The sequence below is a fragment of the Oryctolagus cuniculus genome, chromosome 2 (assembly GCF_964237555.1).
Source record: "Oryctolagus cuniculus chromosome 2, mOryCun1.1, whole genome shotgun sequence".
NCBI classification, from domain to species: Eukaryota; Metazoa; Chordata; class Mammalia; order Lagomorpha; family Leporidae; genus Oryctolagus; species Oryctolagus cuniculus.
In genome coordinates this window covers 110,653,492-110,680,939 of record NC_091433.1, presented here as the reverse complement: position 1 = coordinate 110,680,939, position 27,448 = coordinate 110,653,492, and the positions used below count along the sequence as shown (strand labels likewise).

General features: G+C 58.3%; 1 protein-coding gene across 2 annotated transcripts; it reads left to right on the top strand.

Moving 5' to 3' along the window:
- The first annotated feature begins 1,219 nt into the window (after positions 1–1,219).
- ZAP70 (zeta chain of T cell receptor associated protein kinase 70) lies at positions 1,220–26,944 on the top strand. Of its 2 annotated transcripts, none has more exons than XM_008253649.4 (13): positions 1,220–1,351; positions 11,602–12,052; positions 12,484–12,644; positions 20,635–20,773; positions 20,863–20,950; positions 21,031–21,077; positions 21,250–21,313; positions 22,104–22,296; positions 22,740–22,946; positions 24,738–24,930; positions 25,022–25,162; positions 25,249–25,361; positions 26,534–26,944. In XM_008253649.4, the coding sequence occupies exons 2-13, from the start codon at positions 11,651–11,653 to the stop codon at positions 26,655–26,657; spliced, it is 1,872 nt and encodes a 623-aa protein (XP_008251871.2). In that variant the 5' UTR covers positions 1,220–1,351; positions 11,602–11,650; the 3' UTR covers positions 26,658–26,944. The 2 variants fall into 2 exon arrangements, with proteins under 2 accessions (XP_008251871.2, XP_017195309.2); XM_017339820.3 differs by lacking the exon at positions 1,220–1,351 and adding an exon at positions 1,547–1,670.
- Positions 26,945–27,448: the final 504 nt, after the last annotated feature.

The following is a 27,448-nucleotide window of genomic DNA, read 5'->3' as shown; positions in this document are numbered from 1 at the left end:
AACCAGCGTGTGGGGTCCTGGGGCCCAGCTGCCCACACTCCCTTCCTGCCCGCGTCTGTGTTTATCTCTCTGGGCTTCACTTACTTCATCTGGGAAATGGATTGAGTGGGCTAATGTAAAATGCTGACCACAGTGTCCATCACACAGCAGGTGCGACTATTAATACTGCTGGGGTCAGGCACTGTGGCATACCGGGGTAAAGCCGCCGCAGGCCCAGCTCTGGCCACTGTGGCCATTTGGGGAATGATGAAAGACTCTCTCTCTCTCTCTCTCTCTCTCTCTGCCTCTGCTGCTTTCTAACTCTGCCTTATAAATAAATCTTAAAGAAAAAATGCTGCTGGGGTTGGTGTGATTCGGATGCTGTCACTGGGCTTCTCTTCAGTCTTCTAGAATATTCTGCCACTATTACCCAGATAAAGAGGAGCCAGTGTGGAGACAGGAGGCTTGGTCTGCGTCTCTGGTTTCCACGCCACCTTCGGGGCACAGGAAGGCATCTATTGAGGATAGTTTTGAGGGGGTGAGCACCCTCCTGTGGGCGAAGGGAGGAGAGGTTGAGGAAGAGGCTAGAGCAGGAGGCGGTGGCCAGCGGGGCACAGCTGTGAGGGCAGCGTTGGAACTGGACAGGTGCTGGGGGACGCCCTGTCTCTGTGTGTGACTCCTCTGGGAGCCCAGAGCGCCATGGAGCCCCTTGGGGTGCACCCAGGGCCCAGGTGTGTGGTCTCCCCTGAGCTCAGCCACCCCCTGCAGCCTGGGAGCCCGCCGAGGGCACGGATGGGCAGCCAGCGGCAGGAGGAACCTGAGCCTTTAGGGCTGCACCGACTTCGGGGGTTTGCCCCCGCCCACTCTAACCTGCCCATGGAGTGAAGCAGTCATTCCTCTGTGTGCTTCCGCCAGGCTTGATGGCTCTCGGCCAGGGAAAGCGAGTACTTCCCAGCTGCCAGTGAGCCTGGGGGGTCCCCAGCCTCCCGCGCCCAGGCTCACCCCTTTCTCCTTCCCAGGCTTGGGGTGCGGGGGAGGTGCTGCGATCACAGAGGTCACCCCCAAAGGAGCCCTGCCTGCCGCTGGCCTCGCCACTCCCCACCCCCACTCCAGACCCCTGGTGCCAGGGCTGGCACGCGATGGCCCCGGAAGTGCCCGCCGCCCGCCCCGGAGCGTGCGGCCTGCGATTTTCCTTGCACACAGCACTTTGTGACTCTGACGCAGACTTCAAACGGCCCCCTTTCCTGTGTTGACAACAAGGAAATAGGTGGCATTTCAGAGAAGCCTGCTGGCAGGAGCGCCCCAGACACCAGGCCTTCCGGCCCGCAGCCCTGCCCTGCTCTGGCCTCGGCGCCACTGCTCCGGCACCCAGGTGAGTGGCAGGCCTCGGGCCTGCTGCCCAGGCCTGGCCAGTATCAGGGCCACCCCAGGACCTCGGCCTCGGGGGTGCCTGGCCTACAGGAGTGGGGGAGTGGAACTGCCCCCAGGTGAAAACCCCTGCAGGGCGTGGCCTCCTCGTGTGTGTGTGTGTGTGTGTGTGTGTGTGAGTGTGTGTGTGTGTGTGTGTGTAGGCGGGGGCGCCCATGGGCTCTCGGGCCCTGACTCGTCACCTAACAGCAGCTCTGCTTGTTTGGGGACCAGAGACCCCGCAGGCGGCCCGTTTTCCTCTGCATCCACCTGCCCAGCCCCAGGTAAGTCTGGCCACGTGGAGCCGCAGCTGGCCCCCATCTCTGGCTGGCCTGTGTCAGGTGGAGGAGGACACAGCGTTAGCTGGGAGTGGGGAGCTCCTGGGGAGGCCCCGGCAGGCAGGGCCGTGGGAGCTGCGCGCTGCGGTGTCTGCCTGGAGCGGGAAGCAGACACGGCTGTGGCCACTCTTAGGGGAGCTGCTCTGCTCCCAAGGGTCAGCGGGCCACAGGGCTGCCTGCCCGGCCCCTGGCCTCCTGCTGGGCCCTGTCAGGGCTGCCTCCGTGGCTCCAGGAAGCAGAAGGAGCTTCTGAGGGTGCAGATGTGAGCTGTGGCTCCCTGGCCCTGAGAACGTGAGACTAGCTCACCAGGGCTGCGGACTCGAACAACGCATGGTTTCCACGCAGGGGCTCCGGGTCGGCCTGAGCCGCTCGTAGGTGAGCTCAGGTTAAAGGCCCGGGGCTGGGGGGGGACTGGAGAACTATGGGAATGGATCTCTCAAGCTCTGAGCAACTGCTGTGTGTGCCTGGCAAGAGGCTTGGCCTCTCTGAGCCTCTGTCTGTGCATCCGTTAGGCGTAGATGAAACTATGGGTACCTCGGAGGCGCTTGGTCCCTGACTATTGGGAAACGTGGCTTAGCAAGGGACAGGGGCTTGTGTGGTCAGCAGCTGAGGATGAGCTTCATTTGTCTTGTCTGGGCCAGCACAGCAGGTGACTGATAAAGCTTTGCTGAGACATTAGGGTCAAGTGCTCCCAGGACAGAGGATCCTTAGATGCCAGGGCTGCTCCTTCCTTCCTTTCCTGCCCTGTCCTCCCTGGCAGGGACCCCCGGCAGGCAGCCTGGAAGGGGAGGAAGCGCACCTGGAGCCAGCAGCTGGGCATCCTCGGGAGAATCGCTTGCCCTCTCTGTGCTCAGCTTCTCTGTCTACAAATCCTAGTGGTGAGTGATAGTATCCAGGGAGCCGGGCACACAGGTGCCGTCTAAGCATCTTGCTAGACCCCTCGTCCTGCCTGGCTCTGGGTCGGCTCGGGCTCTGCACGCTACAGCTGCTGCAGATGCCTGGTGGGGTAGCAGCCAGCCCCGCCATGTGGGTCCCCGCTGCCCTGCATTGAGGATTGGGGTTAAGTCGATCACTCTCACATGGGCCCCACTGCTGCCTCTTTGTCCCGGAGCCTAAGGTTCAGAGAGGGAAAGCTCCTTGCTGAGGTCACACAGCTCACAAAACGCAAGCAGTGGAGGTTGAGGTGGGAGGGACTGGCCTCACTGTGTGTGGAGTGGGGGGACATTGTTTAGTCCATCAACAGACACAGAGAACAGAGTTGGCTGGATTCAGGGACCTGCCCCTGTCTCCCCAAGAGTCGAAGGTTGCTGGGCCAGCTTGGGGGGTCGATGGAGACGTGGGGTCCCCTGGGCCCAGTTAAGAGCTGAGGGTCCTGCTCTTCTGGTAGATGTTCCCTAGGGTGGCTGGTGCCAGCTGCTGTGTCAGAGAGACCTGGGTTTAGGTCCTGACTGCCACTTGCAAGGTCACTGACCATGACCTTGAGACCCCTCGGAGCCTCAGCTTCTTTAGCTGAGGGAGGGGCGTAAGCGTCCTCATTTAATGGAGTTGTAGGGGGGCTTAGATGCAATGGACAGTGTCCCTGAAGGGCTGTGGGAGCTGTTGTTGCTGTACCCATTTGACAGACATGCACCCAGAGGAGTCAGGGGCTACGGGAGGAAGCCAGGTGGCCATAGGCTATGCCTTTGGGAGCTCAGCCGGGCCAGAGATGGAGGAGCAAATAGACAGTGATCGTCCAAGGCCATCAAGGCAGTGATGTCGGAGGGTGGAGACCCTGAGAGCCCAGAGCGCCACCAGACCCAACCTGGGGAGGGAGGTGCAGGAATCATGGATGGTACTAGGGGTGGGGGTGGGGTGACAACCTGGGGGCCAGAAGCACATGGCCAGGAGAAAGGCATGGGGGCAGGGCTGGGCGGTGGGCCCTGCCTGGCCGAGGCTCTCCTGGCCTGGTCCCCTCCTCTCTCTGTATTGGTTGGAGGAGAAGGCCTCCTCTCCCTCCCCTCCCCTCCCCTCCCCTGTCCCTACCTCTCCCCTTTCACTAGGGCTACTCCCAGGTGTCTCTGCCCATCACAGCATAGAGGAGGGCATTTCAGAAAGTCGATGGGAAAGTGGACTTCAAAGATCAGTTTATGTGGGTGTCAGGGCTGGCCTTTGGCACAGTGGGTTTACCTGCCACCTGTGATGCCAGCACCGCCTATCAGAGCGCTGGCTTAAGTCCTGGCTGCTCTACTTCCAATCCAGCTCCCTACTAATGCACCTGGAAAGGCAGTGGAAGATGGCCCAAGTGCTTGGGCCAAGTGGGAGACCTGGAGGAAGCTCCTGGCTCTTGGCTTCGGCTTAACTCTGCCTTTCAAATAAAAACAAAACAAAACAAAAGAAAACAAAACAAAAATCAATTCAAAAATCAGTTTATTTTGGTGCCAACAATTTCGACATCCATGCACACAAGAATCTCCAAAAAGTTCATGGAAATGTGTATTATGAAAATACTGTGCATGAATTTCAAAAAATTGTTGTGCCAAAATAAAGTTCCCCTTGAAGTCCATCTCTCCTTGCACCCTGAAGTCCCCTCACGTTTGGCACTGGCTGTATGCTTTGTTGATATGGGTGGGGGAGTGCGAGGGACCCTTCAGGTTCCCTGGCAGGGGACACAGCCTGTCCGTGAGCTGATTGTGCATTGTTACAATGGTGGTGAAGAACAAGGAGGGTGGGTCAGAGAGAGGGAGGGAGGGAGAAGCTGCTCTAAGGAGGAAGGTCCAGGAGGGCTTCTGGAGGAGGTGACATTTAGGCAGAAACCTGAGAGTGTTTGGGGAAAAGTAGCCAGGAGGAGGGAGCCATCCTTGCAAAGGCCCTGGGGTTGGATCATGCCCGATTCGTCCGAGGAACCTGAACAAGACACAGGGAGGCCCGTGTGGCTGGTGGAAGTAAGTGAGGGCAAGAAGGTGATGAATACGTTATGTCAGGCCTTGAGGGCTGGTGTGAGGATTGAACGTTTTTTTCTTTTTTAAAGATTTATTTATTTATTTTTTTGAAAGTCAGTTACACAGAGGGAGAAGGAGAGGCAGAGAGAGAGAGGTCTTCCATCTACTGGTCCACTCCCCAAATGGCCACAATAGCCGGAGCTGTGCCAATTCAAAGCCAGGAGCTTCTTATGGGTCTCCCATGTGGGTGCAGGGGCCCAAGCAGTTGGGCCATCTTCTACCACTTTCCCAGGCCATAGCAGAGAGCTGGATTGGAAGTGGAGTGGCTGGGTCTCGAACCAGCACCCATATGGGATGCCGGCGCTGCAGGCGGTGGCTTTACCTGCTGTGCCACAGTGCAGGAGCTCTAAAGGGCTGTGGGAGAGAAGGGTGGGCCAGGCCCCGTGCTGGGTGCTTGGGGGTCTCATCTCACGGAACCCCAGTAATCCCGTGTCTGGACCTTCACCGGCCCCGTTTGCCAGCTGAGGTCTCGAGAGCTTAGCTCAGTGTCCTGGCCACATCCCCCTGGTGTGCGAGACTCAACTCCTGGGGTCAGGACAAACCACCCATGGCACCGCACAGTCCGTTACCTTGATTGCTGTCTGCGTGGCCTGCAGTATAGCCCCTGATGGCCTTGTGTTCAGGGCCAAATGCCTGTGCCGCCTCTCTTGGTGGCACTGGGGCCGGCGATGGCCTGGAAGTGGAATTGGCAATAGCTTCGGGGCCTTGGTGAGAGGGCGTGTGGCCAGGGGGCTCGGGACCCCCTTCCAGCAGTGCCTGGGGGGAACGTCTCCTGTCTCTGGCTCCGGGTGGCATGGGGACCCCCAGGCCTGGCTTGTGCTACTCCAGCCCCCCTCCGCAGGGCCTGTGGGGTTGGATTGCTTGGGCTTGCATGCCTTAGCCTCTTCTCTGGGTGTTTACTGGGGCCTTCTGTGCTCAGGGTGGGCTCCCAGCCTCGGCCGGCCCTCAGGGCCCTGCTAGCCAGGTGTGGGAGTTATGGCCAGAGCAGACCCTTGTGCGTGGGGCGCTCTGAACCTGTCGTTGGCTTTGGCGGTATCATCGTATGCTGCCTTTGCCCAGAGAGAGGAACTGGAGCTTGGAACTGCAGGCAGGTACATGCGGCCGGGGTCAAAGCTTTCCTCCCCTTCCTCCCCAGACCTAGGCTGTGAGACCAAGGCTGGTGTCCAGCAGGCTGCCCACTGTGGGAGGACAAAGCAGTTTCTCTGGCCCAAGGGATCAGTGCAAGGTGGCATGGGGGCTCAGCTTGGGGGAAGAACAGGTTGATAGATGGAGGAATTGGAGTCGGGACTCCTAAACCCAAGTGGGTCCCCCCGGCCAGGACACAGGCTGGGGGTATCTCACAGGGGCTGTGTCTCCTGGCAGGTCTTCAGGGACATGCTCAGGACAGAAGGATCTGGTGTCCCCCATCCCAAGACTTGTGCCCGAGTCTCTGGTTCCACTGGGAAGGAAGCTGTGGATTGGTCCAGCTCTTCTGAGAGCAAACAGCCCGTGCTGGCCTGGGGGTTGCTGCGTGGAGAAAGCTCCAGCTTCTCCGCTCCTGGCCTTGACCTTCTGCCTCCTGTTTTGCTGGCACGGACCCTCATGAGAGGCCTAGGAGCCACCTGCTGTGTCGTGCAGCAGCCATCGTCATTGGCAGTGACACAGGGATGGTGGGAAGCGAGGGGAAGCCTGCCTCTGGGACACCTTGGCCTTGGGTCTGAGGGAGCCAATCATGGCTCGTGGCTCTTCCTGGGCCCTGAGAGCCAGCCCCCACCCCCATCTCTGCCTGCGTCCTTGCTGGCTTCTGGTTAGCCCGGCTGCACCTGCGGCCGCCGTGGGGAGCAGTTTCTCAAGCTGTGTTGCTGACAGTTTCCAGCCACAGCTTCCTGCCCGAGACCCACCTTACCAGCCACTCTTCCCCGCTGTCCCCCGACAAGCCCCCTGGTGCCTCCTCCCGTGCCCTGATGCCCCACAGAAGTGGCTCTCTGAGGCTGCAGGAGGGGCTGGCAGGACTGGGAAGATGGATGGGAGTGGGGGCACACCCAGTGGAGGGCACTGCGTGGGTCAGAGTACAGAAGTGGGGCTGCAGCAGGGGGCTGGGGACTTTAGATCCAGTGACATGGGCAGAAGGGAGCCATGGAAGGTTCCAGAGCAAGGGAGTCCTTGGGGAAGAATTGCTTAGCAGTGGCTTGCAGCCCCCAGAGCTGAGCTCACGTGGAGAAAGCCTGAGGGGCCACTCCAACCACAAGGTGCCCTGGGAGTTAAATTTAAATCTTGGTTTGTATTAATAGAAATAGCTGGTGGAGATCCAAGGAGGTGATGCCAGCTCAAACCAACCCAATCTGGGCCAGAGGACTGGTGGGTGTGACAGCAAGTGTAGCCACAAACAGGGTGACCCAAGTAGAGGTCCAGGGGCTGGGGCAGGAGTGTGAGCAGGAGGCATCAGAGAGGGAGGAGTCAGGCAGGGGCATTTGTGAGAGAGAACCACGAGGAGGGAGGGGCCCTGGGGTCCTTCAGTGAGAGGACCCAGCACCGAGGAAGTGTGTGCTGGGTGCTGCAGGCAGCAGGGGTTGGGTGGCGAGGGCGACCTTGAGCCCAGATGAGTGAGCAGGGCAGGAGTCAAGTACACAGACAGAGCCGGGTACATGACATTTGGCAACTGTCTCTGCTGCCGTCATCACGCTTAGTGCCCAGGGGATTGAGACCTCCCGGCTCCTTTGCCCGCGTAGTCAAAGACACTGAGGCCTGATGGACGTCTGGAAAACTAGAGGCCAATTCTGACGCATTCTGGGATTTGACAAACGCATTCAGCTGAGAAACTGCCAGTGCCACAAGACACAGACGAATCCCCCTGCTCCCTCCTGCCCCACTGTTGTCAGTCCCTCCCCTGCCCCCTCGCACCCATTGATGTGTTCCCCATAACTGCAGAGAGAGAGAGAGACAGAGATATCGAGAGATCTTCCATACACTGGTTTACACCCCAGATGGTGACAATAGCTGAGGCTGGGCCAGGTCAAAGCTAGGAGCCTAGAGCTCCATCCTGGTCTCCCACGTGGATGGCAGGGACCTGAGCACTTTGGACCATCTTCTGCTGCTTTCCCAGGCACATCAGCAGGGAGCTGGATCAGGAGTGGAGCAGCTGGGACTTGAACTGGCGCTCGTACAGGATGCTGGCATCACAGGTGGTGGTGTCACCTGCTGCACCACAACACTGGACCTGTATTAGCATCTCTCTCTCTTAAGGTATATTTATTTGAAAGGCAGAGTTACACATAGAGGCATAGAGAGAGAGGGAGAGATTGGTCTTCTATCTGCTGGTTTATTTCTCTAATGGCCACAACGGCCAGATCTGGAGGCAGGAGCCAGGAGTTTCTTCTGGGTCTTCCACGTGGGTGCAGGGGACCAAGTGCAAGGGGCCACCTTTCACTACTCTACCCAAGTGCATTAGCAGGGAGCTGGATTGGAAGTGGAGCAGATGAGTCTTTTTTTTTTTTTTTTTTTTTTTTTTTGACAGGCAGAGTGGACAGTGAGAGACAGAGACAGAGAGAGAGGTCTTCCTTTGCCGTTGGTTCACCCTCCAATGGCCGCCGTGGCCGGTGCACTGCGGCCGGCGCACTGCGCTGATCCGATGGCAGGAGCCAGGTACTTGTCCTGGTCTCCCATGGGGTGCAGGGCCCAAGCACTTGGGCCATCCTCCACTGCACTCCCTGGCCACAGCAGAGAGCAGGCCTGGAAGAGGGGCAACCGGGACAGAATCCGGCGCCCCGACCGGGACTAGAACCCAGTGTGCCGGCGCTGCAAGGCGGAGGATTAGCCTAGTGAGCCGTGGCACCGGCCGCAGCTGAGTCTTGAACCTGTGCCCATGTGGGATGCCAGCACGGCAGGCTGTGGTTTTACCTGCTGTGCTGCAGCACCGGCCCTAGCATTTCTTTTCATTCAGTTTCACTGCAGGCATGCACCACAGTTTGTTTACTCATGTGCTGAGAAACATTTAAGTTGTTCCCAGTTTTGAGCAGTTTCGGATAGGACGGCTTTAGCTGCCTCATTTCAGGTTTCTGAGTGGGTGGCAATTTCCGTGTCTCTGGTTCGGAGTGAGTCCCTGGCAGCCCTGGGGACTCTTTCTAAACACTTAGGGAGTGGTCACCTGCTTCTTGGCTGGGGGTGGGGGGTGTCACAACTGCAGTCCCTTATTCATTGCTGAGACACCTGCCGGCCTGTAACAGTTGGGGCGTTCAGACTCCCCCAGACGCTGGCCCTCCCGGAAGCATCAGAAACCATCCAGTGAGAGCTGCCCTCACCCACCTGAGTCACCCGATCCCACTCCCGTGGCTTCCTCTCTGTCCCTGCATGCCCTTGGCCTTCAACGCTTCTGCTGTACCCCTGCTTGCTTCTGCTTATGCCCCAGGCCTTGCCAGGCCCAGCTTAGTAGAGAAACAACTGCTAGAGAGAGAGAGAGAGAGAGAGGAGTGAGCATTTGCCCAACAACTTACAAATACACCGAGAGTGGAGAGAATTAACGCCCACCCATCATCTGCTCCCTTGATTTCCATCTTACTGTATTTCCTTGATCACCGACACTCTCTCCCCACGATTCATAGATTCCGTATTTGCAAGTTCCCCTGCGTGTGGAGGCTGGTTTGTAGCCTCAGTGCTGACGTGGTGCGGCTGTGATCCTTCAGCCACACAGAGCGGCAAAGCCCTTGAGTCACCTGCTGAGGAAGAACCCAGCGTCCACTCTGCCTTCCTGTTTCCTTCCATACTGTCAATAAGTGTCTTTGCCCTGGCCTGTGTGGTGCCACGTTTTGTGAAATTTTTTGAAACCTATTTTGATTACTATAGTTCATGTATTGACTTTCACTTTATTTGAAAAGGGGAGAGAGAGAGAGAGAGAGAGAGAGAGAACCTACATTGGTTCACCTCCCAAATGCCTGTAACATCAAAGGCTGGCCTGCGCCCAGAACACAGTCATGGTCTCCCACGTGGGTGGCAGGGACTCAAATACTTGAACCATCACCTGCTCCTCCCAGGAAGGAAGTGGAGCCACGACTCACCAAACAGTTTGCTATTGAGTGCAGGCATCAGGAGTGTTGTCTTAGAACTGACAACTGGCTCTCGCCACCTTTGTGACATTCCGTGCTGTCTGTTGGTGACTTCACTGGGTAAAATGGCCCCACACATCAGCTGACATGCTGTCTGGCTCCTAAGTGGAAGAAGGCTGTGATGTGTCCTAGGGAAAAAACACCAGCTGGGTGAGATAAGAGCTACAGTGCAGTGGGCTGATTCAACCTTAACAAATCAGCGGTGTGTATTAAACCAGCCGTCTTCCAACGGAACACACAGGCTACGTATCAATTGTTGATGACAATGCTGTGACCAGAGTCTCGCAGGAAACTAACTGTGTTTCTGCGAGGAGTGATGGTTGCATGTTTGCTAACTTAGTACTTGTGATGACTTTATAGAACTTCCGTGAAGAACATAAGTGATGGTGTCTGTCTCTCCACTCCCCTCTACCCATCAACCCATGGTGTTTTGGCCTTTCAAAGCCAATCACAGTCATCAGGACCCTTCAGAACAAAACAGTTCTGTATGCAGATCCTTAATAGTTTGTGGTTCTTTTCATTGAAGGGGTATCAAACACCATGAAATGAACAAATCCTAGGCACACATTTTCTGAGTTTTGGGAAATTCAGACACCGTGTAACCAAGCCCTATGAAGACACAGGACCACCATCACCCCCGGAAGTTGAGGGCAGACCATTTTAAGTAATCCTCATGACCTGTCTACCTTAATTCCTTCTCCCTGCAATCATCCATCCAACTGTGCTTAACGGCTGTGTCACAGTCCACACGGGGGCACACCTGAGGCTCCTAACCTGTGCAGATGGATATTCAGGTTGGTCTCTGCTTGTGTTAAGACAGCAGAAGAGCAGGAAGGGGGAATTGCTGAGGCCGAAGGGAGCCGGTGGAAGAGGGAGGAGAGAAGCTTCCTTGGACGAGCAAGGCTAGTCCCCGCTCCAGGACATTTGCACGTGCTGTCCCTCTGCCTGGTGCTCTTCCCACGCTTTTTGAAAAATCAGCTCCTCCCATCCTTTAGATCTTAGCTCACAAGCTGCCCCAGAGCAGGAGCCCAGCCCGGCCATGGCTACCTCCCTTACTTAGTATCACTCTGTGTTATTTCCTTTAGAATCCCGGCCTCCGTCTGTAATTATTCTTTTTTTTAAAGGAAAAAAATTATTTATTTACTTTGAAAGAGTTATAGAGAGGACGAAAGAGAGAGAGAGAGAGAGAATATCTTCCATCAGCTGTTTTACTTCCCAAATGGCTGCAAAGGCCAGGATTGGGCCAGGCAAAGCCAGGAGCCAGGAGCTTCTTCCGGGTCTCCCATGTGAGGGTGCAGGGACCCAAGCACTTGGGTGGTCATCTCTGCTTTCCCGGCCGTTAGTAAGGATCTGGGTCAGAAGTGGAGCAGCTGGGACACGAATGGTGCCCATGTGGGATGCGGGGATCGCCAAGACTGGGGCTTTATCCACTAAGCCACAGCACTGGGCTCTGTAGCCATTATTTTTGTCCGTTTGTTCACCATACCCATCCCGCTCCTTAGAGTGCATCTGAAACAGAGAATCCAACGCGTGCTTGGGAGATGAACCGCGGCTCCAGGTGCAGGTTGGGGGGGCACTAGTTGGGGTGTCCCGCCCTTCTGCACAAGGTCTTTGAAAAGACAGAGGTGCATTTGCTCCGTGCCCAGCAAGCTGCGGTCGACTGTAGCACAGGGCAGGCTCTGCACGCTGGGCGCGCTCCTCTGTGCCACACAGAGGCCCCTCCGTGCGCGTCTCTCCTGCCACGTCCAGGCCCCACCGACCGGGCTCAGCACCGGCAGCGGAGGCCCTGACGTGCGTCCCATGTCCGATCTGAACCCGCAGGGTGTGTTGAGGCGCCCAGGCGCTCAGCCTGCGAGGGGCGGCGGCGGCCATGCCGGACCCCGCGGCGCACCTGCCCTTCTTCTACGGCAGCATCTCGCGCGCCGAGGCCGAGGAGCACCTGAAGCTGGCGGGCATGGCCGACGGGCTGTTCCTGCTGCGCCAGTGCCTGCGCTCGCTGGGCGGCTACGTGCTGTCGCTGGTGCACGACGTGCGCTTCCACCATTTCCCCATCGAGCGCCAGCTCAACGGCACGTACGCCATCGCGGGCGGGAAGGCGCACTGCGGCCCGGCCGAGCTCTGCGAATTCTACTCGCGCGACCCCGACGGGCTGCCCTGCAACCTGCGCAAGCCCTGCAACCGGCCATCGGGCCTCGAGCCGCAGCCCGGAGTCTTCGACTGCCTGCGAGAAGCCATGGTGCGTGACTACGTGCGCCAGACGTGGAAGCTGGAGGTGAGCGCTTGGGGCCCAGGGCGGGGCCATGGGGAGGGCGGAGCTCTCTGGGGCTGCTTGTGTTTGGAAGCTGCAAGAGTGGGGCCTGGTTGGGGGCGGTATCTGGGTAGAGGGCTTGGAGGCAGGGGGCCTGAGAGGATGCTGCGTGGGGCACGGATGCGCCCTGGGATGGAGTGGTCAAAGGGGTGGCTGGACAACTTGCACCGGGTGGTGCGCTTAGCGGGGAGCTGGAATGTGGCATCTGGGACATGGTCACCCCTTGCATGGACTGGGGAGGGGGCCATAGAGATGGAGGAGGCTGTCCCCAGCTGCCTGCAGACACATCCTAGGGGCGTTTGGTGGGGCGAGCAGGAGGGTCCAGGTGATGGAAGAGGGTTCCAGTGGCTGTGCCGTTGGCCCTACCTACAGCCTCCCCGCCCCTCCGTTCTTAGGGTGAGGCCCTGGAGCAAGCCATCATCAGCCAGGCCCCTCAGGTGGAGAAGCTCATTGCCACGACAGCCCACGAGCGGATGCCCTGGTACCACAGCAGCCTGACGCGCGAGGAGGCTGAGCGCAAACTCTACTCCGGCGCTCAGACCGACGGCAAGTTTCTGTACGTCGGGCCTGTGGGCTACGGCCTGTGGTTTCCGGGTGGTGAGAGCTGGGGCTTGTGAGCTGGGCTCCTGGGGGCTGGGGCAGACCTGAGTGTGCAGGAGGCCCACGAGGGGTGTGCACGAGGCCGTGAGGTTTTCTTGCGCAGAGGGGCTTTTCTATGACAAAGCAGCGGCCGTGACTTGGAAAGCCTCCAGAGCCTGTTGGTCTGGCTGGGAATCCCGGGTCTGCCTCCTGCTGGCTGTGGACATTGGACAATATGGGGACTTCTGCCCGGCTCCAGTCCCCAAGTGTATACTGAATGCCTGCTGGGTAGGAGCAGGGAGCCCAGCAGACACAAGTGCCTGCCCGCTAAAAGATGAATCGATAGAATACAGACTCTGCCAGCGGGTGGTCAGTGGTACCTGTGTGCAGGTGGGGCAGACAGGTGATGCTAGATTAGGGCTGGGGTAGGCCTCCCTGAGAAGGTGACTTTTGCTAAAAGATAGATTTTTTTTCCTTTCTTTGAAAGGCAGAGTTTCTCTCTCTCTCTCTCTCTCACACACACACACACACACACAATCTTCCATCTGCTGGTTCACTCCACAAATGGCTGCAACAGCCAGAATGGGTGAGGCTGAAGCCAGGAGCCTGGAACTCCATCTAGGCCTCCCACGTGGGTGCAGAGACCCAAGTCCTTGGGCCAGCCTCTGTTGCCTCCCAGGTGCATTAGCAGGGAGCTGACTCAGAGGCAGAGGGTATGGGGCTTTGATGGCGCTGGGATGGTGGAGTTGCAACTGGCAGCTTTACCTGCTGTGCCACAATGCTGGCCCCCTGAGAATGTGACTTTTGAGTAACTGAGCAAAAGAGGTGAGAAGTAAGTGGTGTTGGAGCCGGCGCTGTGGTGTAGTGGGTAAAGCCGCCGCCTGTGGTGCTGGCATCCCATATAGGTGCTAGTTCGAGGCCCAGCTGCTCCACTTCTGATCTGGCTCTCTGCTATGGCCTGGGAAAGCAGTAGAAGATGGCCCAAGTGCTTGGGCCCCTGCACCCACATGGGAGACCCAGAGGAAGTTCCTGGCTCCTGGCTTCAGATTGACGCAGCTCCACGGGTTCACACTTGGGGAGTGAACCCACGAATGGGAGACCTTTCACTCTGTCTCCCCTTTTCTCTCTGTGTAACTCTGAATAAATAATTTTTTTTTTAAAGAAGTGAGTGGTGTAGCTTTCAGGTGGCATGGTGTTCCTGGCCCTTGTATGGAGATGGCAAGTTCAAAGGTCAGGAGGCTGGGATTTATCTGGTGCATTGGAGAGACATAGAGGGGGCCAGTTATGGTGGCACAGGTGTGCCTGGAGCTGAGGGAGGGAGGAGAGAGTGGCGGAGAGGAGGGCAGGGAGGTGAGTTTGGCTTTTGACCTAAGTGAGGCAGGAGCCCTGAAGGGTGTGAAGCAAGTCTCTCTGACTGCTGGAGATGGTAGCAGCTGTTATAGAGAGTGCATGCATTAGCACACGTGCTGCGATGGGACAGTACCTGACACATATGAAAATGCACCAGGTGTTAGCTCTTGTTACCTGTGGGTGAGTATGTGTGTGCATGCATCAGCTGTGGCTGTCTGCGAAGGAATCTTTGTTTTTAAAGAGATTTATTTATTTGAAAGTCAGAGTTACACACAGAGAGAAGGAGAGCTAGAGAGAGAGAGAGAGAGGGAGAGGGAGAGAGAGGTCTTCCAACTGCTGGTTCACTCCCCAGTTGGCCAAAATGGACAGAGCTGCACCCATCTGAAGCCAGGAGCCACGAGCTTCTTCCAGGCCTCCCATGCGGGTACAGGGGCCCAAGGACTTGGGCCATTTCTACTGCTTTCCCAGGCAATAGCAGAGAGCTGGATTGGAAGTGGAGCAGCCGGGACTTGAACTGGTGCCCATATGGGTGCCAGCTCTGCAGGTGGCAGCTTTACCTGCTACATCACAGCGCTGCCCCCCTCCCTTTTTAAAGATTCTTATTTATTTATTTGAAAGGCAGAGCTACAGGGAGGCAGAGGCAGAGAGAGAGACAAAGGTGTCTTCCATCCACTGGGTCATGCCCCAAATGGCTGCAATGGCCAGAGCTGGGCTGATCCAAAGTCAGAAGCTAGGAGTTTCTTCTGGGTCTCCCACGCGGGTGCTGGGGCCCATCCTCTACTGCTTTCCCAAGCCGTAGTGGAGAGCTGGATCAGAAATGGAGCAGCCAGGATTCAAACCGGCACCTATATGGGATGCCGGCACTGCAGGCAGCGGCTTTACCCACTGTGCCACAGTGCCAGCCCCAGGAATCTTTAAAGCTATTTAAAAACCTCTGCTGAGTGTTTGCCAGCCCTGCTGGGCTCATGCTTTCCGATTTGCTCATGGATTCTTTTGTATACCAGTTGCTGATTAGATGTCAGCTGAGGTCACTCAGGCCTCAAGGTATAGAGCAACTTGGCCCTGGCCTCTCTCCTATGACCTCAGGAAATCCAGTGACCCCTTCAAGAGGTCCGTGGGGGACAATTCCTGGGGCTCCCTTCTCATGGCCTGAGTTCCTGCCTGGCTAAATCCTCGCCATCCCTACCATCCCTCTCCTGGGCCATCCCACTGGGATTCCCTTGATTTCCCCCACCCATGCGAGGTGTGTATGATTGCCTGCAGGCCTCCCACATGATACAGCTTCCTCCCCGCGATTCTACCATCAGCTGATGAAATAATCATTTCCATTCCACTTTGCTACTATAGTTTGGATATGTTTAGTTTGGGGGTCCCCCAACAGCCCATGTGTTAGGGCCTTGGTCTCTAAAGTCTTATGTTGATGATTAATGGGTTAAGGGTTGGCGTAGTTAGGAGGTAGCCTAGTGGAAGGTCTTTAGATCACTGTGGGTGTAGCCTTAGGAGTTACTTCTCTCTCCAGGCCAGTGACAGGCCTGGGATGGGCCTGGCCTATCTCTGTGCTGGCTCACATGAGGGCCTTCCTCCCCATGCCCCTGCTGTCTGTCATTGTCCTCCAGCTTCTTCAGTTGGCCAAACCAAGAAGGCCTTCTCGATCTTGGACTGTGAACCTCCAAAACTGTGAGCTGAACTAAACCTCTTTCTTTCCCAAGTATCTCCTCTCGGGCATTTGCCACAGGGACAGAACACTGACCAATATACTCACAACTTTGAGATATAAAATGAGGTGATGTTGCCAAGGCTTTGAAGGGGGTCCTTGAATGCACATTACGGATAATGCCCAGCTGCCAGGATTGCTGCGTGCAACTTAAGGTTGGGCTGTTTCCTGGTCTGAGAGGAAGCCTCTGCACCTGGCCCACTTAGTATTCCCTCTGTAATAAACTGCCCCAGGGCTCACCGGCTTGAAGCACTGGTTACTGCTTGTGAAACTGGGCCCAGCTGAGCAGGTCTTCTGGTTCCAGTCAACTGGACGGGGACTGAGCAGGTTGGGGTGGCCGTGTTCACATTGTGTCAGTGTCCGGCCGTTGTGTCAGTGTCAGGTGGGTGATGGGGGTGATCTGGCTGGGGTGCAGTCGTCATCCAGCAAACGAGCCCAGGTTCATCCATGTGGCAGTGGTTGGGGGGTTCCCAGGAATGGTCAGAGAGGGTACGTTTCAAGACACAGCTGCATTCCAAGTCTCTGCTTATGTACTGGTATTGATGTCCTGTTGGCCAAAGCAAGCCGTGTGGTCCAAACCAAAGTTACTGAGAGGAGGGGGCTACCCAAGGGAGAATTGTTGAGGCAGGCATATTTTTTAAAAAGATGTATTTATGTATTTGAAAGACAGAGTTACAGAGAGAGGGGGAGAGACAGAGAGCGAGAGCGAGAGCGAGAGCGAGAGAGAGAGAGAGAGAGATCTTCCATCTGCTGGTTCACTCCTCAAATAACCACAATGACCAGGACTGGGCCAGGCTGAAGTCAGGAGCCAGGAGCTTCATCTGGTTCTCCCACGTGGGTGGCAGGGGTCCAGACACTTGGGCCATCTGCTGTTTTCCCAAGCACATTAATAGGGATCTGGGTCAGAAGTGGAGCAGCTGGAACTCAAACTGACACTTGAATGGGCTGCTGGTGCTGCAGGCAGGGGCTCAACCTGCTATGCCACAGCACTGGCCCCAAGGCGGGGGGTTTTGCAGCCTGTCATGGGGTTGGAACAGGGGTGTCATAGTGAAGGTATGGACATCTCAGACATGGGATTTGGAGCTCTTTCTTTCCTTTTGGTCCATGGATTTGAGGGTAGGATCTGCCTGCATTGGTATACCTGGAGGGCCACATATTTAGCACGTTGTGATGGCTGGTCCTGATGTTATCAATCTTCATCTGGGTGCTGCACCTCCCCCAGTGTGGCACTAAGATGTCACTAACTGGGTTGCACATCTCACGCACAGTCCTCTCCCACTTCCCCTTGCGCATGTTACCCTAGGTGCCTGAGTGCGGGGGCGCTCCCCTGGCTGGATGCGACAAAGGGAGTTGCTGCCACTTTTCCTGTTGCCATAGACATGTCTCTGCATCTCCACTCCCTCCTTCATAAAATACATTTTCACCTTTCTTTGGCCATGTAATCCGGGTTTCCTTCTCTGGGTTTCTCTCAAGTCCCCAACATAGCATTTTTTTAAAAAAAGTTTTTAGTTATTTATTTGAGAAGTAGAGTTACAGACAGAGATGGGAAGATAGAGAGAGAGGTCTTCCATCCACTGGTTCACTCCCCAGATGGCCACAGTGGCCGGAGCTGTCCTGATCTGAAGCCAGGAGCCAGGAGCTTCTTCTGGGTTTCCCATGCAGGTACAGGGGCCCAAGCACTTGAGCCATAATCTGCTGCTTTCCCAGGCACATTAGCAGGGAGCTGGATTGGAAGTGGAGCAGCCGGGACTTGAACTGGCACTCATATGGGATGGAGGCAGCAGGTTCTCCATTTATTCACTCTTGATTAGAAGGGTTGTCAGTTTGGACTAAGTTCAGCTGGATGGTTCTTCTACTGGTTTGTAAAAATTATTTGTGTGTGTGTTTGAGAGAGTGCACTCCTGTTTGCTGGGCTCCCCAAATGCACACAGCAACCCGGGGTCTGAGGCCTGGAACTGGGGACTCCATCCAGGTCTCCTCTGTGGGTGGCGAGGACCCAACTACTTGAGCCATCACTGCTGCCTCCCCGGGTCCACATTAGCAGGAAGCTGCAATCAGTAGTGTCTGCAGCTGGGGTTTGAACCCACGCATTCCAGTATGAGATGTGGATTCCTAACTGGTGTCTCCACTCCCATGCCAAAGGCCTGCCCCTTCTGCTAGGACTGAGCTGGTGCTTGGAAGGCCGACTGGGGCTGGATGCACTAGGATGGCTTCATTCACGTGTTGGGCAGCTGGTTTACCCACGTGGCTTCTCTGGTGACTGGCCTGGACTCAACCCCATGGTGGTTGCAGGGTCACCAGGAAAGCGCGCGTGGGCAGGTAGGCCTCAGGGCTCAACCATTTTTCAAGCCTCTGTTTGTGTTATCTCTACGAACGTCTTATTGGCCAATGCTAGTCCCATGGTTGCACCCTGATTCAGGAGATAGAGAACCAGATGCCATCAGTGGGTGGGAGAAGCTGCTAAAACTGGGGTGTTCTTTTTCAATATTGTACACACACATCACACGCATGGATACACATTTGCTGGTGAGCAGCTCAGCACCGTGTCTCTGTTTGAAACTTTTTTAAAAAAAGATTATTTATTTGAAAGTCAGAGTTATAGACAGAGAGAAAGAGAGGCGGGGGGTGGGGAGGAGGAGAAGGAGAGGGAGAGGGAGGGAGGGAGAGAAAGAGAGAGAGAGGGAGAGAAGGAGGGAGGGATGGAGAGGTCTTCCATCAGCTGGTTCACTTCCCAGTTGGCTGCAACAGCCAGAGCTGGGCTGATCCAAAGCCAGGAGCCTGGAGCTTCCTGCAGGTCTCCCATGTGGGTGCAAGGGACCCAAGCCCTTGGGCCATCTTCTACTGCTTTCTCAGGCCGTAGCAGAGAGCTGGATCAGAAGTGGAGCAGCCGGGACTTGAACCAGTGTGCCTATGGGATGCCGGCAGTGCAGGCAGCGGCTTTACCCACTACACCACAGCGCCGGCCCCTGTTTGAAACTTAGGAGTGTGCCCCTCAGGAGGTTTTCTCACCTCTCACAGGAAGGGAACTAGTTGCTCGAGGCCATAGCCCAAGGCTAGCCCAGCAGTCTGGTTACAGAAGTGACCTCTCTGTGGGACGTTTCGTTGTTCAGTTGGTTGTGGAGTTCTCTTCCTTGCCTTTCGGTTCTTCCTTATTGCACCCCCACCCTGGTATCCTGTCTTCCGTGTATCTTCAGACGGATGTGGGCTAGCCTGGGAACTGTGTTACTCTTCACTACATCGCTCTCTAGAGAACAGGCTTTCAGGAACGGGTCATGGTTACAGCCGTCCCTCTATCCGGGCCCTCTGTGGTGGCTTGGGGGACACTGCCCTGTTCCTTTGGCCTTGGGGAGGGCCATGGTGCGAGGCGGGCTCACCTCTGTCTCGCTCACCGCAGCGCCTGGCCTGTGGGCGATACTCACCGCTGTCTCCGGAATGAGTGAACGCTGCGGCAGGACGCACGCTCCACTGGAGTTTAAACCTCGAGGGGGTCCACTCACAGGCCATCTGATGGCTCGCCCTGCTGCCCGCAGCCAGCCAGCCAGCCCTTTGTGACTCGGTGCAGTCCAGGGATTAGCCGCCAGCCAGGGACAGCTTCCAGAGCTCGGAGACCCCGGGAGCAGCTGCCTCCCTCCTCCCTGGGAAACCTACGCTTAACCCTGCACAGACTGTGCCGCTGACTCCAAACAAAACTACTTTTTTTTTAGATTTTTTTTTTAATTTTTTAATTTTTTTTTGACAGGCAGAGTGGACAGTGAGAGAGAGAGACAGAGAGAAAGGTCTTCCTTTGCCGTTGGTTCACCCTCCAATGGCCACCGTGGCCGGCACGCTGCGGCCGGCGCACCGCGCTGATCCGATGGCAGGAGCCAGGTACTTCTCCTGGTCTCCCATGGGGTGCAGGGCCCAAGCACCTGGGCCATCCTCCACTGCACTCCCGGGCCACAGCAGAGAGCTGGACTGGAAGAGGGGCAACCGGGACAGAATCTGGTGCCCTGACCGGGACTAGAACCCGGTGTGCCGGCGCCGCTAGGCGGAGGATTAGCCTAGTGAGCCGCGGCGCCGGCCCAAACAAAGCTACTTTGTGAGTGATGCTGACCAGTGGGGTTTCCTGCGAGGGTGCCAGTGTGTGCGTGCCCGAGTGTGTGTGCGTTTGAGTGGATGGGCTCTTGCCACACCATCTTTGAGGAGCTCACTTGCCATCCCAGCCATTGAAAACGTGTGTATTCACTTTGGCAAATTTCCAGCAGAAGGCAATGGCGGTGTCATTGCATGGGAGGCCAGTGTGTCACCAGAGCTGGGCGATCTCCTGTGATGACAGGGTCACCCCTTCTGCCTTTGCATGAGCCGCCTTGAGAGCTTGTCACGGCCTGTGTTACCTGTGTGGGTCTTGTGTAGAAATGGCTTTCTTTCAGCCTATCTGCTGAAGAGCGTGTGTCCCCTTGTGAGTGGCTTGGCGTCTGTCATAAATGGCTGAAGTCCTTCTAGGCCCCCGCGGGTTCCTGAGTGCCTTTTGTGGGTGGCTGTCTTCTATTGGATGGTAGGTGTCCAGGCACGGGAAGCCAAGTATTCAACCATGGAGGGCCAGGTGCCCCCTGTGGAGTGGTACTCTGCCCCCACCACGGGCGAGGGCCCAGCCATGAGTGGCTGAGTGCATGGTCACGCAGGGCTGTGCAGCTGCAGTGGGAGGGGGCAGCAATGTCCCCACGAATGGCCGTACCAGACCCTTGGATGACTATGAGTTCCCCTCCCCCACGCTGACTTGTTAGCAGGACTGACCTTGGCCTCCCCGTCCCTGCTGCTTTTCCATGAGGCTCTGGGATGTGGGGCCCGTCAGGTGGAAACTGAGGCAGAGCAGGAGGACACCCAGGGGGCTGTAGGGATGACACGCCTTCCTTGCCTGCGCCAGGCTGAGGCCCCGGAAGGAACAGGGCACATACGCACTGTCCCTGGTCTACGGGAAAACCGTGTACCACTACCTCATCAGCCAGGACAAGGCAGGCAAATACTGCATTCCCGAAGGCACCAAGTTCGACACGCTCTGGCAGGTAGGCCGCCCAGGCACCCAGTGCCCCCCGACCCTGCCCAGGCAGATGCTGGGAGGCAAGGAGGCCCCGCTGACGCCCTCTGCCGGCAGCTCGTGGAATACCTGAAGCTGAAGGCGGACGGGCTCATCTACTGCCTGAAGGAGGCGTGTCCCAACTCCAGCGCCAGTGCCGCAGCAGGTGCGCAGGCTCGCGGGTGGGCCAGCGAGGGGCGGGCAGGAGCCCCACCCCCATACTCACTGGCCTCTCTGCTCCCCCAGGGACCGCTGCTCCCACACTCCCGGCCCACCCATCCACGTTCACCCAAGTGAGTCAGCCGGCATCAGAGTCGGGGGTCCGGGGGTGGAGCTGGGTGTGTGGGGGAGGACGAGAGGGTCTCCACCAGCACTGTTTCTGGGGGAGGAGTCTACTAAGAGGGGCTGGGCACCCCCAGCTCGGGCCCTGCTGACCATGGCTGACACCATGACCTTTGGCCTCAGAGACGAATGGACACCCTCAACTCAGATGGGTACACCCCCGAACCAGGATACACCCCCGAGCCAGGTGAGCTGCCGAGGTGGAGATGTCGGGGTGCAAAGCAGGGCCCCTGGCTGGGAGGGGCCAGGCCTGCAGGGCTGACTTGGCTGGCTCTGTGCACACGCGTGCCTCCGCCATCACACCTCCCCGGTGTGTGTGCTGACATGCAGGACGCGACCCTGGCCCCCAGGTTCCCCACACAGACCTTTGCTGAGGGCCTCCTGTGTGCCAGTCACAACCCCAGGCCACCATGGGACACACTCATGGGATCCCATGGATGGCAGTGCTTTGGTGGAGGAGAAGGGGAGGGCGGGTCTCTAAGGTCCCGCGGCTGGGGTTTGAACCCGGGCAGGCAGACTCTGCTGTGGCTGCTCTTGTGTGGACAGAGAGCATATGTGGTTACATGTGCACCCGGGGGCCCACCTTTGGAGGCGTCGCAAGCATGACTGTGGTGCACACAGGGACAGACCTGATTGTAGCTGTGCATGTGTGTACGCGTGTGTGTGTGTATGTGTGCGCGAGTGCACCAGCTGGCACCCTGTGGGTGACACGTGGACACTGTCGCACGTGCTTCCAGAGCCCACCTGCACATGGCTCTCCAGGCCCCCACAGATGTGACCAGCAGTGTGAGCAAGTGCACATGTGGACACACACACACACACACGAACATGTGTGCCCTCACTTGCCTGTGTGTGCTCTGGGCGGGTGCCCTTTGGCTGGGTCATGTGCTGTGTGGGTGCTGAGTTGCCTTGCCCGCCCTGCCCTGGCCCCTGTCCCCACCCTCTGCCCGGGACTGCACGGCTGTGTGTGTCCCTAGCGCGCCTAGCTTCCCCAGAGAAGCCGCGGCCGATGCCCATGGACACGAGCGTGTATGAGAGCCCCTACAGCGACCCTGAGGAGCTCAAGGACAAGAAGCTCTTCCTGAAGCGTGAGAACCTCCTTGTGGCTGACATTGAACTTGGCTGCGGCAACTTTGGCTCCGTGCGCCAGGGCGTCTACCGCATGCGCAAGTATGGCCGCCCCTGCAGCTGTGGGGGGGGCAGTGGGGGGGACAGTGGGTGCTGGGATGTCTGTCTGTCTCAGAGACAGACTCTCGGACAGGACACTGCTTGTTGGAGGCCTCCCCGAGACAGATTGGAGGCACTTGGGGAGCGGCAGATGGAGGTCTGGGCCAGGGAAGGGTTGGGCTGAGCTGCACAGCCCCTGCCTCCCCTGGCCCCTGCCTCTGCTGCTGCTGGTGGGATCCAGGTCACCCTGGGGAGGTTGTCACTGGCAGGGGTGGTTTTCAGTGAGGGCCCTGGCTATGAGTTGTCTTCTTGACCACTGGAGGAGTGAATGCCTTGGCCTCAGTCGGGGCGGTGAGCATCATGCGCGCAGGGGAGAAGAGAGGTGGGTGCGTGGGAACAGGGCTGGCTCAGCCCTGTGTGTCCTGCCTGGCTGTGCATCGTGGCAGGAAGCAGATCGATGTGGCCATCAAGGTGCTGAAGCACAGCACGGAGAAGGCGGACAAGGACGAGATGATGCGTGAGGCGCAGATCATGCACCAGCTGGACAACCCCTACATCGTGCGGCTCATCGGCGTGTGCCAGGCAGAGGCCCTCATGCTGGTCATGGAGATGGCAGGCGGAGGGCCCCTGCACAAGTTCCTGCTGGGGAAGAAGTGAGTTCCCCCCGGGGCAGGCCTGTGGGTCGGGGCTGTGGGCGAGGGTGTGTGGGGCTCATCCCGTGCAGCCCTGGGTGGGACGGCACTCACACTGCTGCTAGGGCTGTGCACACACCACACGCAGGTTCACACTTCGGGGACACCCACATGTGTCCACAAGGGGGAGCTGCCAGCTCCCTGTTCCCCCATTTGTATCACTGCAGCGATAACAGTACCTAACATCGGGACCTGACCAGCATCAACACTGCTAGGGAGGACTGCACCAGTGGCACCCAGCCTCTCGGGCCGGCTTCCTCACTGCTGGGAAAGTGCAGGGGTGGGGGTCTCTCACCTGGAGCAGCCTGCAGCCTGCAGCCTGCAGCTTGGTCTTGTGCTATAGGTTTTTTTTTTTTTGATTTATTTATTTGAGAGGCAGAGTTAGAGACAGAAGGAGAGACAGACAGAGAGGTCTTCCATCCATTGGTTCATTCCCCAAATGCCTGCAAAGGCCAGAGCTGGGCCAATCCGAAGCCCAGAGCCAGGAGCTCCTTCTGGGTCTCCCACACGGGTGCAGGGGCCCAGCAGAGAGCTGGATCGGAAGTGGAGCAGCCAGAACCCACAGGTGGAGGCTTTGCTATGATGCCACAGCGCCAGCTCCTATAGTTCATTTCTTAGAGGTTAAACACAAGAATACGGAAGAGAGCCCATAGATGGCATCTATAGGTGAAAATATTCACTCTCTGTCCCTTCACTGAAAGGCTGTAGCCTTTTCTTAGTGCCGCCTGGGGCTCCGGACTCCTGCCCTCATGGCCAGGCATCTCTGTGCTCCCTGGGGGACGCTGTGCCGCTCCACGCTCTCTGAAGTGCTCCACGCTCTCTGTGGCGCACCTGCCTTCATGGTGCGCCCTGCTCACAATCAGTCCTGGAGCGGGTATCTGTCGGGCAGTTGCTCTGTGGCAGGAGTAACTGGTGCCGACACCTGGGATCATCAGCAAATACAAGAGCAAAGATGCGTGCCCTGTTCCCTGGTTGGAGAAGTGAAGCAGTAAACAATCATGATAAAACAGAGCGGGGCACTGGAGAGAAGGGAGTAGGGCAGGCCAGGGGCACGGGCGTGCCGGGGTGGGAGCCCCAGGGAGAATGGGAGGTTTGGGCAGACTGGGGGGGGGCAGCTAAGCACAGATCCATGGGAGAACATTCCAAGCAGAGGGTACCACCTGTGCAAAGGCCCTGGGGTGGGCTCCAGTTCCCACTGTTGTGGGAACAGTGGAGACAGAGTGTGGGCAGGGAGATGATGCAAAGCCTTGTGGGCTACCAGGGGGACTTGGACTTTTGCCCTGAGTAAGGGGGGAGCTCTGGGAGGGGCAGGATCTGATGCAGCTGGGGACTGGACAAGATTGTGCGAGGCCTGGGCAGAGCTGACAGTTCTAGTCCAGGCGGTGCTGATGAGGGGCTGGTTAGGCTGTTGGAAGCAGTGGGAAGATTCCGGAGCACTTCTGACCACAGAGCTGCGGGGCTTGCTGTGAGTGAAAGGTGATGGAGGGCAGAGCGCCTGGGGAAGATGGGACGTGGCTGGGGGGGGCTCAGCCTTGGCTGCATTTGAGGAGCCTGAGGGACAAGCTTGGGGGGGTCACAGCATAGGGTGACACTTCAGCCTGGAGCCTTCTTCGCACTGTGACCCCAGCCCCAGGCCTGGCACACAGCTGGTGCTCCTCTGGCCTCTGATCTGATAGTCTGAGACGGGTGGGCTTGGTCCCAGGGGGCACTTGGGCTGTCTTCTCCCAGCTGCCCCCCCCGGCCCCACCCCAGGGAGGAGATCCCCGTGAGCAACGTGGCCGAGCTGCTGCACCAGGTGTCCATGGGGATGAAGTACCTGGAAGAGAAGAACTTTGTGCACCGTGACCTGGCGGCCCGCAACGTCCTGCTGGTCAACCGGCACTACGCCAAGATCAGCGACTTTGGTCTCTCCAAGGCACTGGGTGCCGACGACAGCTACTACACGGTGCGCCCCTGCCCTGCGATGCCCAGGCAGAGGCGGGTCGGGGGGCTGGAGGGTCCCTGAGCTCTGCCCAGCAGCATCTTCCCCTCCCCAGGCCCGCTCAGCAGGGAAGTGGCCGCTCAAGTGGTACGCGCCCGAGTGCATCAACTTCCGTAAGTTCTCTAGCCGCAGCGACGTCTGGAGCTACGGAGTCACCATGTGGGAGGCCTTCTCCTACGGCCAGAAGCCCTACAAGGCAGGCGTGGGCAGCGGCGGGCAGCAGGTGGCGGGCGGGGGAGGAGGCCTGGCCACGCACGCTGACCCCCGGCCCTGGCTCCGCAGAAGATGAAGGGCCCCGAGGTCTTGGACTTCATCAAGCAGGGCCGGCGGATGGAGTGCCCACCGGAGTGTCCACCTGAGATGTACGCACTCATGAGCGACTGCTGGATCTACAAGTGAGTGCTGGGGGCCTCCGTGGTTGGGCTGCCCCTGGACGCTCCCCCAGCCCACAGCCTCCCTCACCTCTGTGATCTGAGCCCCCCTACCCCTACCGACACTATAGGGCTCCCAAGGGCCAACACCCAACACCCAGACCCAACACCTACCACCTCCCCCCTAGCCAATGCTCAACACTGATCCAGCAGTTCTCAGCGCCACACCTGTTACCCAGCTCTGATGCCAGTACTCAGGGCGCGGGTCAATCCTCCCAGGATTGAGCCCTCAATATATTCAACCTCCCCTCCCCTTCTGGTTGAAGCCCAACACTCACCATCCCGCCTGCTAACCCCACGGTGGTCCCAAGTCTCCATCAGGCACGTGGAGCTGTCACTGAAGCAGTGTGAGACAGCCCGGCATCTGATAGCCCCCCAGCCAACACTGGCGTTGACACCCAGACACCCACGGCAGCCAGCAAACAGCATCCAAGCCTGGGAGTCCATCCTAGTGTAGTCTCCACGGGGAGGCACCCGGTGCACCAACCAGAGAGGCCGGCACCCAAGTGCCCGACAGGACACAATCGCCCTCTGTGGCCGTGGGTTCCTCGCCCTTGGATTCAACCCACCCAGGGTGGAAATAAGGCTTGCAAAATTGTGCCAGGAACTTGTACACACTCCTTTCCCCGTCCCTAATCTCAAATGATACAGTATAGGGACTGTTTACCCAGTATTTTTTACATTGTAGCAGGCATAGGAGCCATCTAGAGATGAGTTGAAACTAAACGGGATGCAAATACTCTAACCATTTTACATAAGGGACTGGAGCACCCACAGATCTCCCGCACCTGTGGGGAATCCTGGAGCCGATCCCCCGTGGGCCGAGAGCCGGCTGGGCAGGGGTAGCCCCCACACAGCTCCAGCTCCCACCGCCACACCACTCCCAGGACTCCAGTCTTGGGTCTGACTGCTGGCCGTACACCTGCGCCCACACAAGCGCGGCCTGGGGACTCTGACGCCCAGAGACCTCCATTGCCTGAGCCCTTCTGGTCAGCACGTGCTACTCAAGTGCCTTCTGGGACCTCACCCCCGCGAGGCCTCTCCATGACCCAGCAGCCCCACCGAGAGCCCACCCCGCGCTGAAACTGGGCTCTGGGGGTGTGGGCAGTGGCCTGGAGCTAGCGTTCGCCCCACAGGTGGGAGGACCGTCCAGACTTCCAGGCGGTGGAACAGCGCATGCGGGCCTATTACTACAGCCTGGCGAGCAAGGCGGAGGGGGCCCCGGCGGACGGCCAGGGTGCCGAGGCTGCCTGTGCCTGAGCTCGTGCCCAGCGTGGACTGCAGACCGCTGGGCCCTCGGCCGGCTCCCAGGACCCGCGCAGTGCAGCTGAGGCCGGCGGCAGGTCGTTTCCTCCCACCAGGGACACCCCAGCCCCAGCGTTCCCCATGCGGTCCCCTGCCTGGCCACGGGAGGAGGGGAGGTTTTGGGAGGGGGCCTGGTGCTGGCCCGGGATCCACTGGGGGCCCCGTCAGGAGGGAACCCTCGTTCTACTGGGCCTTGCCGGGGGGGCAAGGTGTTTGTCATAAAATAAACTCAGTTCTCTGTCGTGGGCGCTCCCTCATTTTATCCCGGGCAGGGCAGCAACCGGGGATGGGAGATGGGAGGTGGGAGGTGGGAGGTGGGAGGAGGCCGAACCCAGAAGCGAGCCCCGGAGAGCGGCTGCTTCTCCTACCGCACCGCCCCAGACGCAGCTTTGTGAGGACGAAGGGGGAAACTGAGTCCAGGTGGGTGGATGCGGGGCCGAGGGTCCTGCTGGCGCCGCTTGCCTGTTGGGTGCACCTGGAGAAGTTTGCACGGAGCGCCGGGCCCCCGCCGACCACGCGAGATGCACAGGTGCGTTTTCAACTCTCTTTATCTGCTGCTCTCAGCCAGCCCCCCCCCCCCCCCAGCTGCACCTCCCAGCCGTCCAGGGCCCGCACAGCCACAGCTGGACCCTGCAGCCCCGGGCGACCCGAGTGCCGGCTCGGTCCTACTCCCGAGAACAGGCCCCACGCGGGGAGTACTGGGGTGTGGGCAGGCCGGACTTAACAGGTGAGCTGAATGGAAGCCG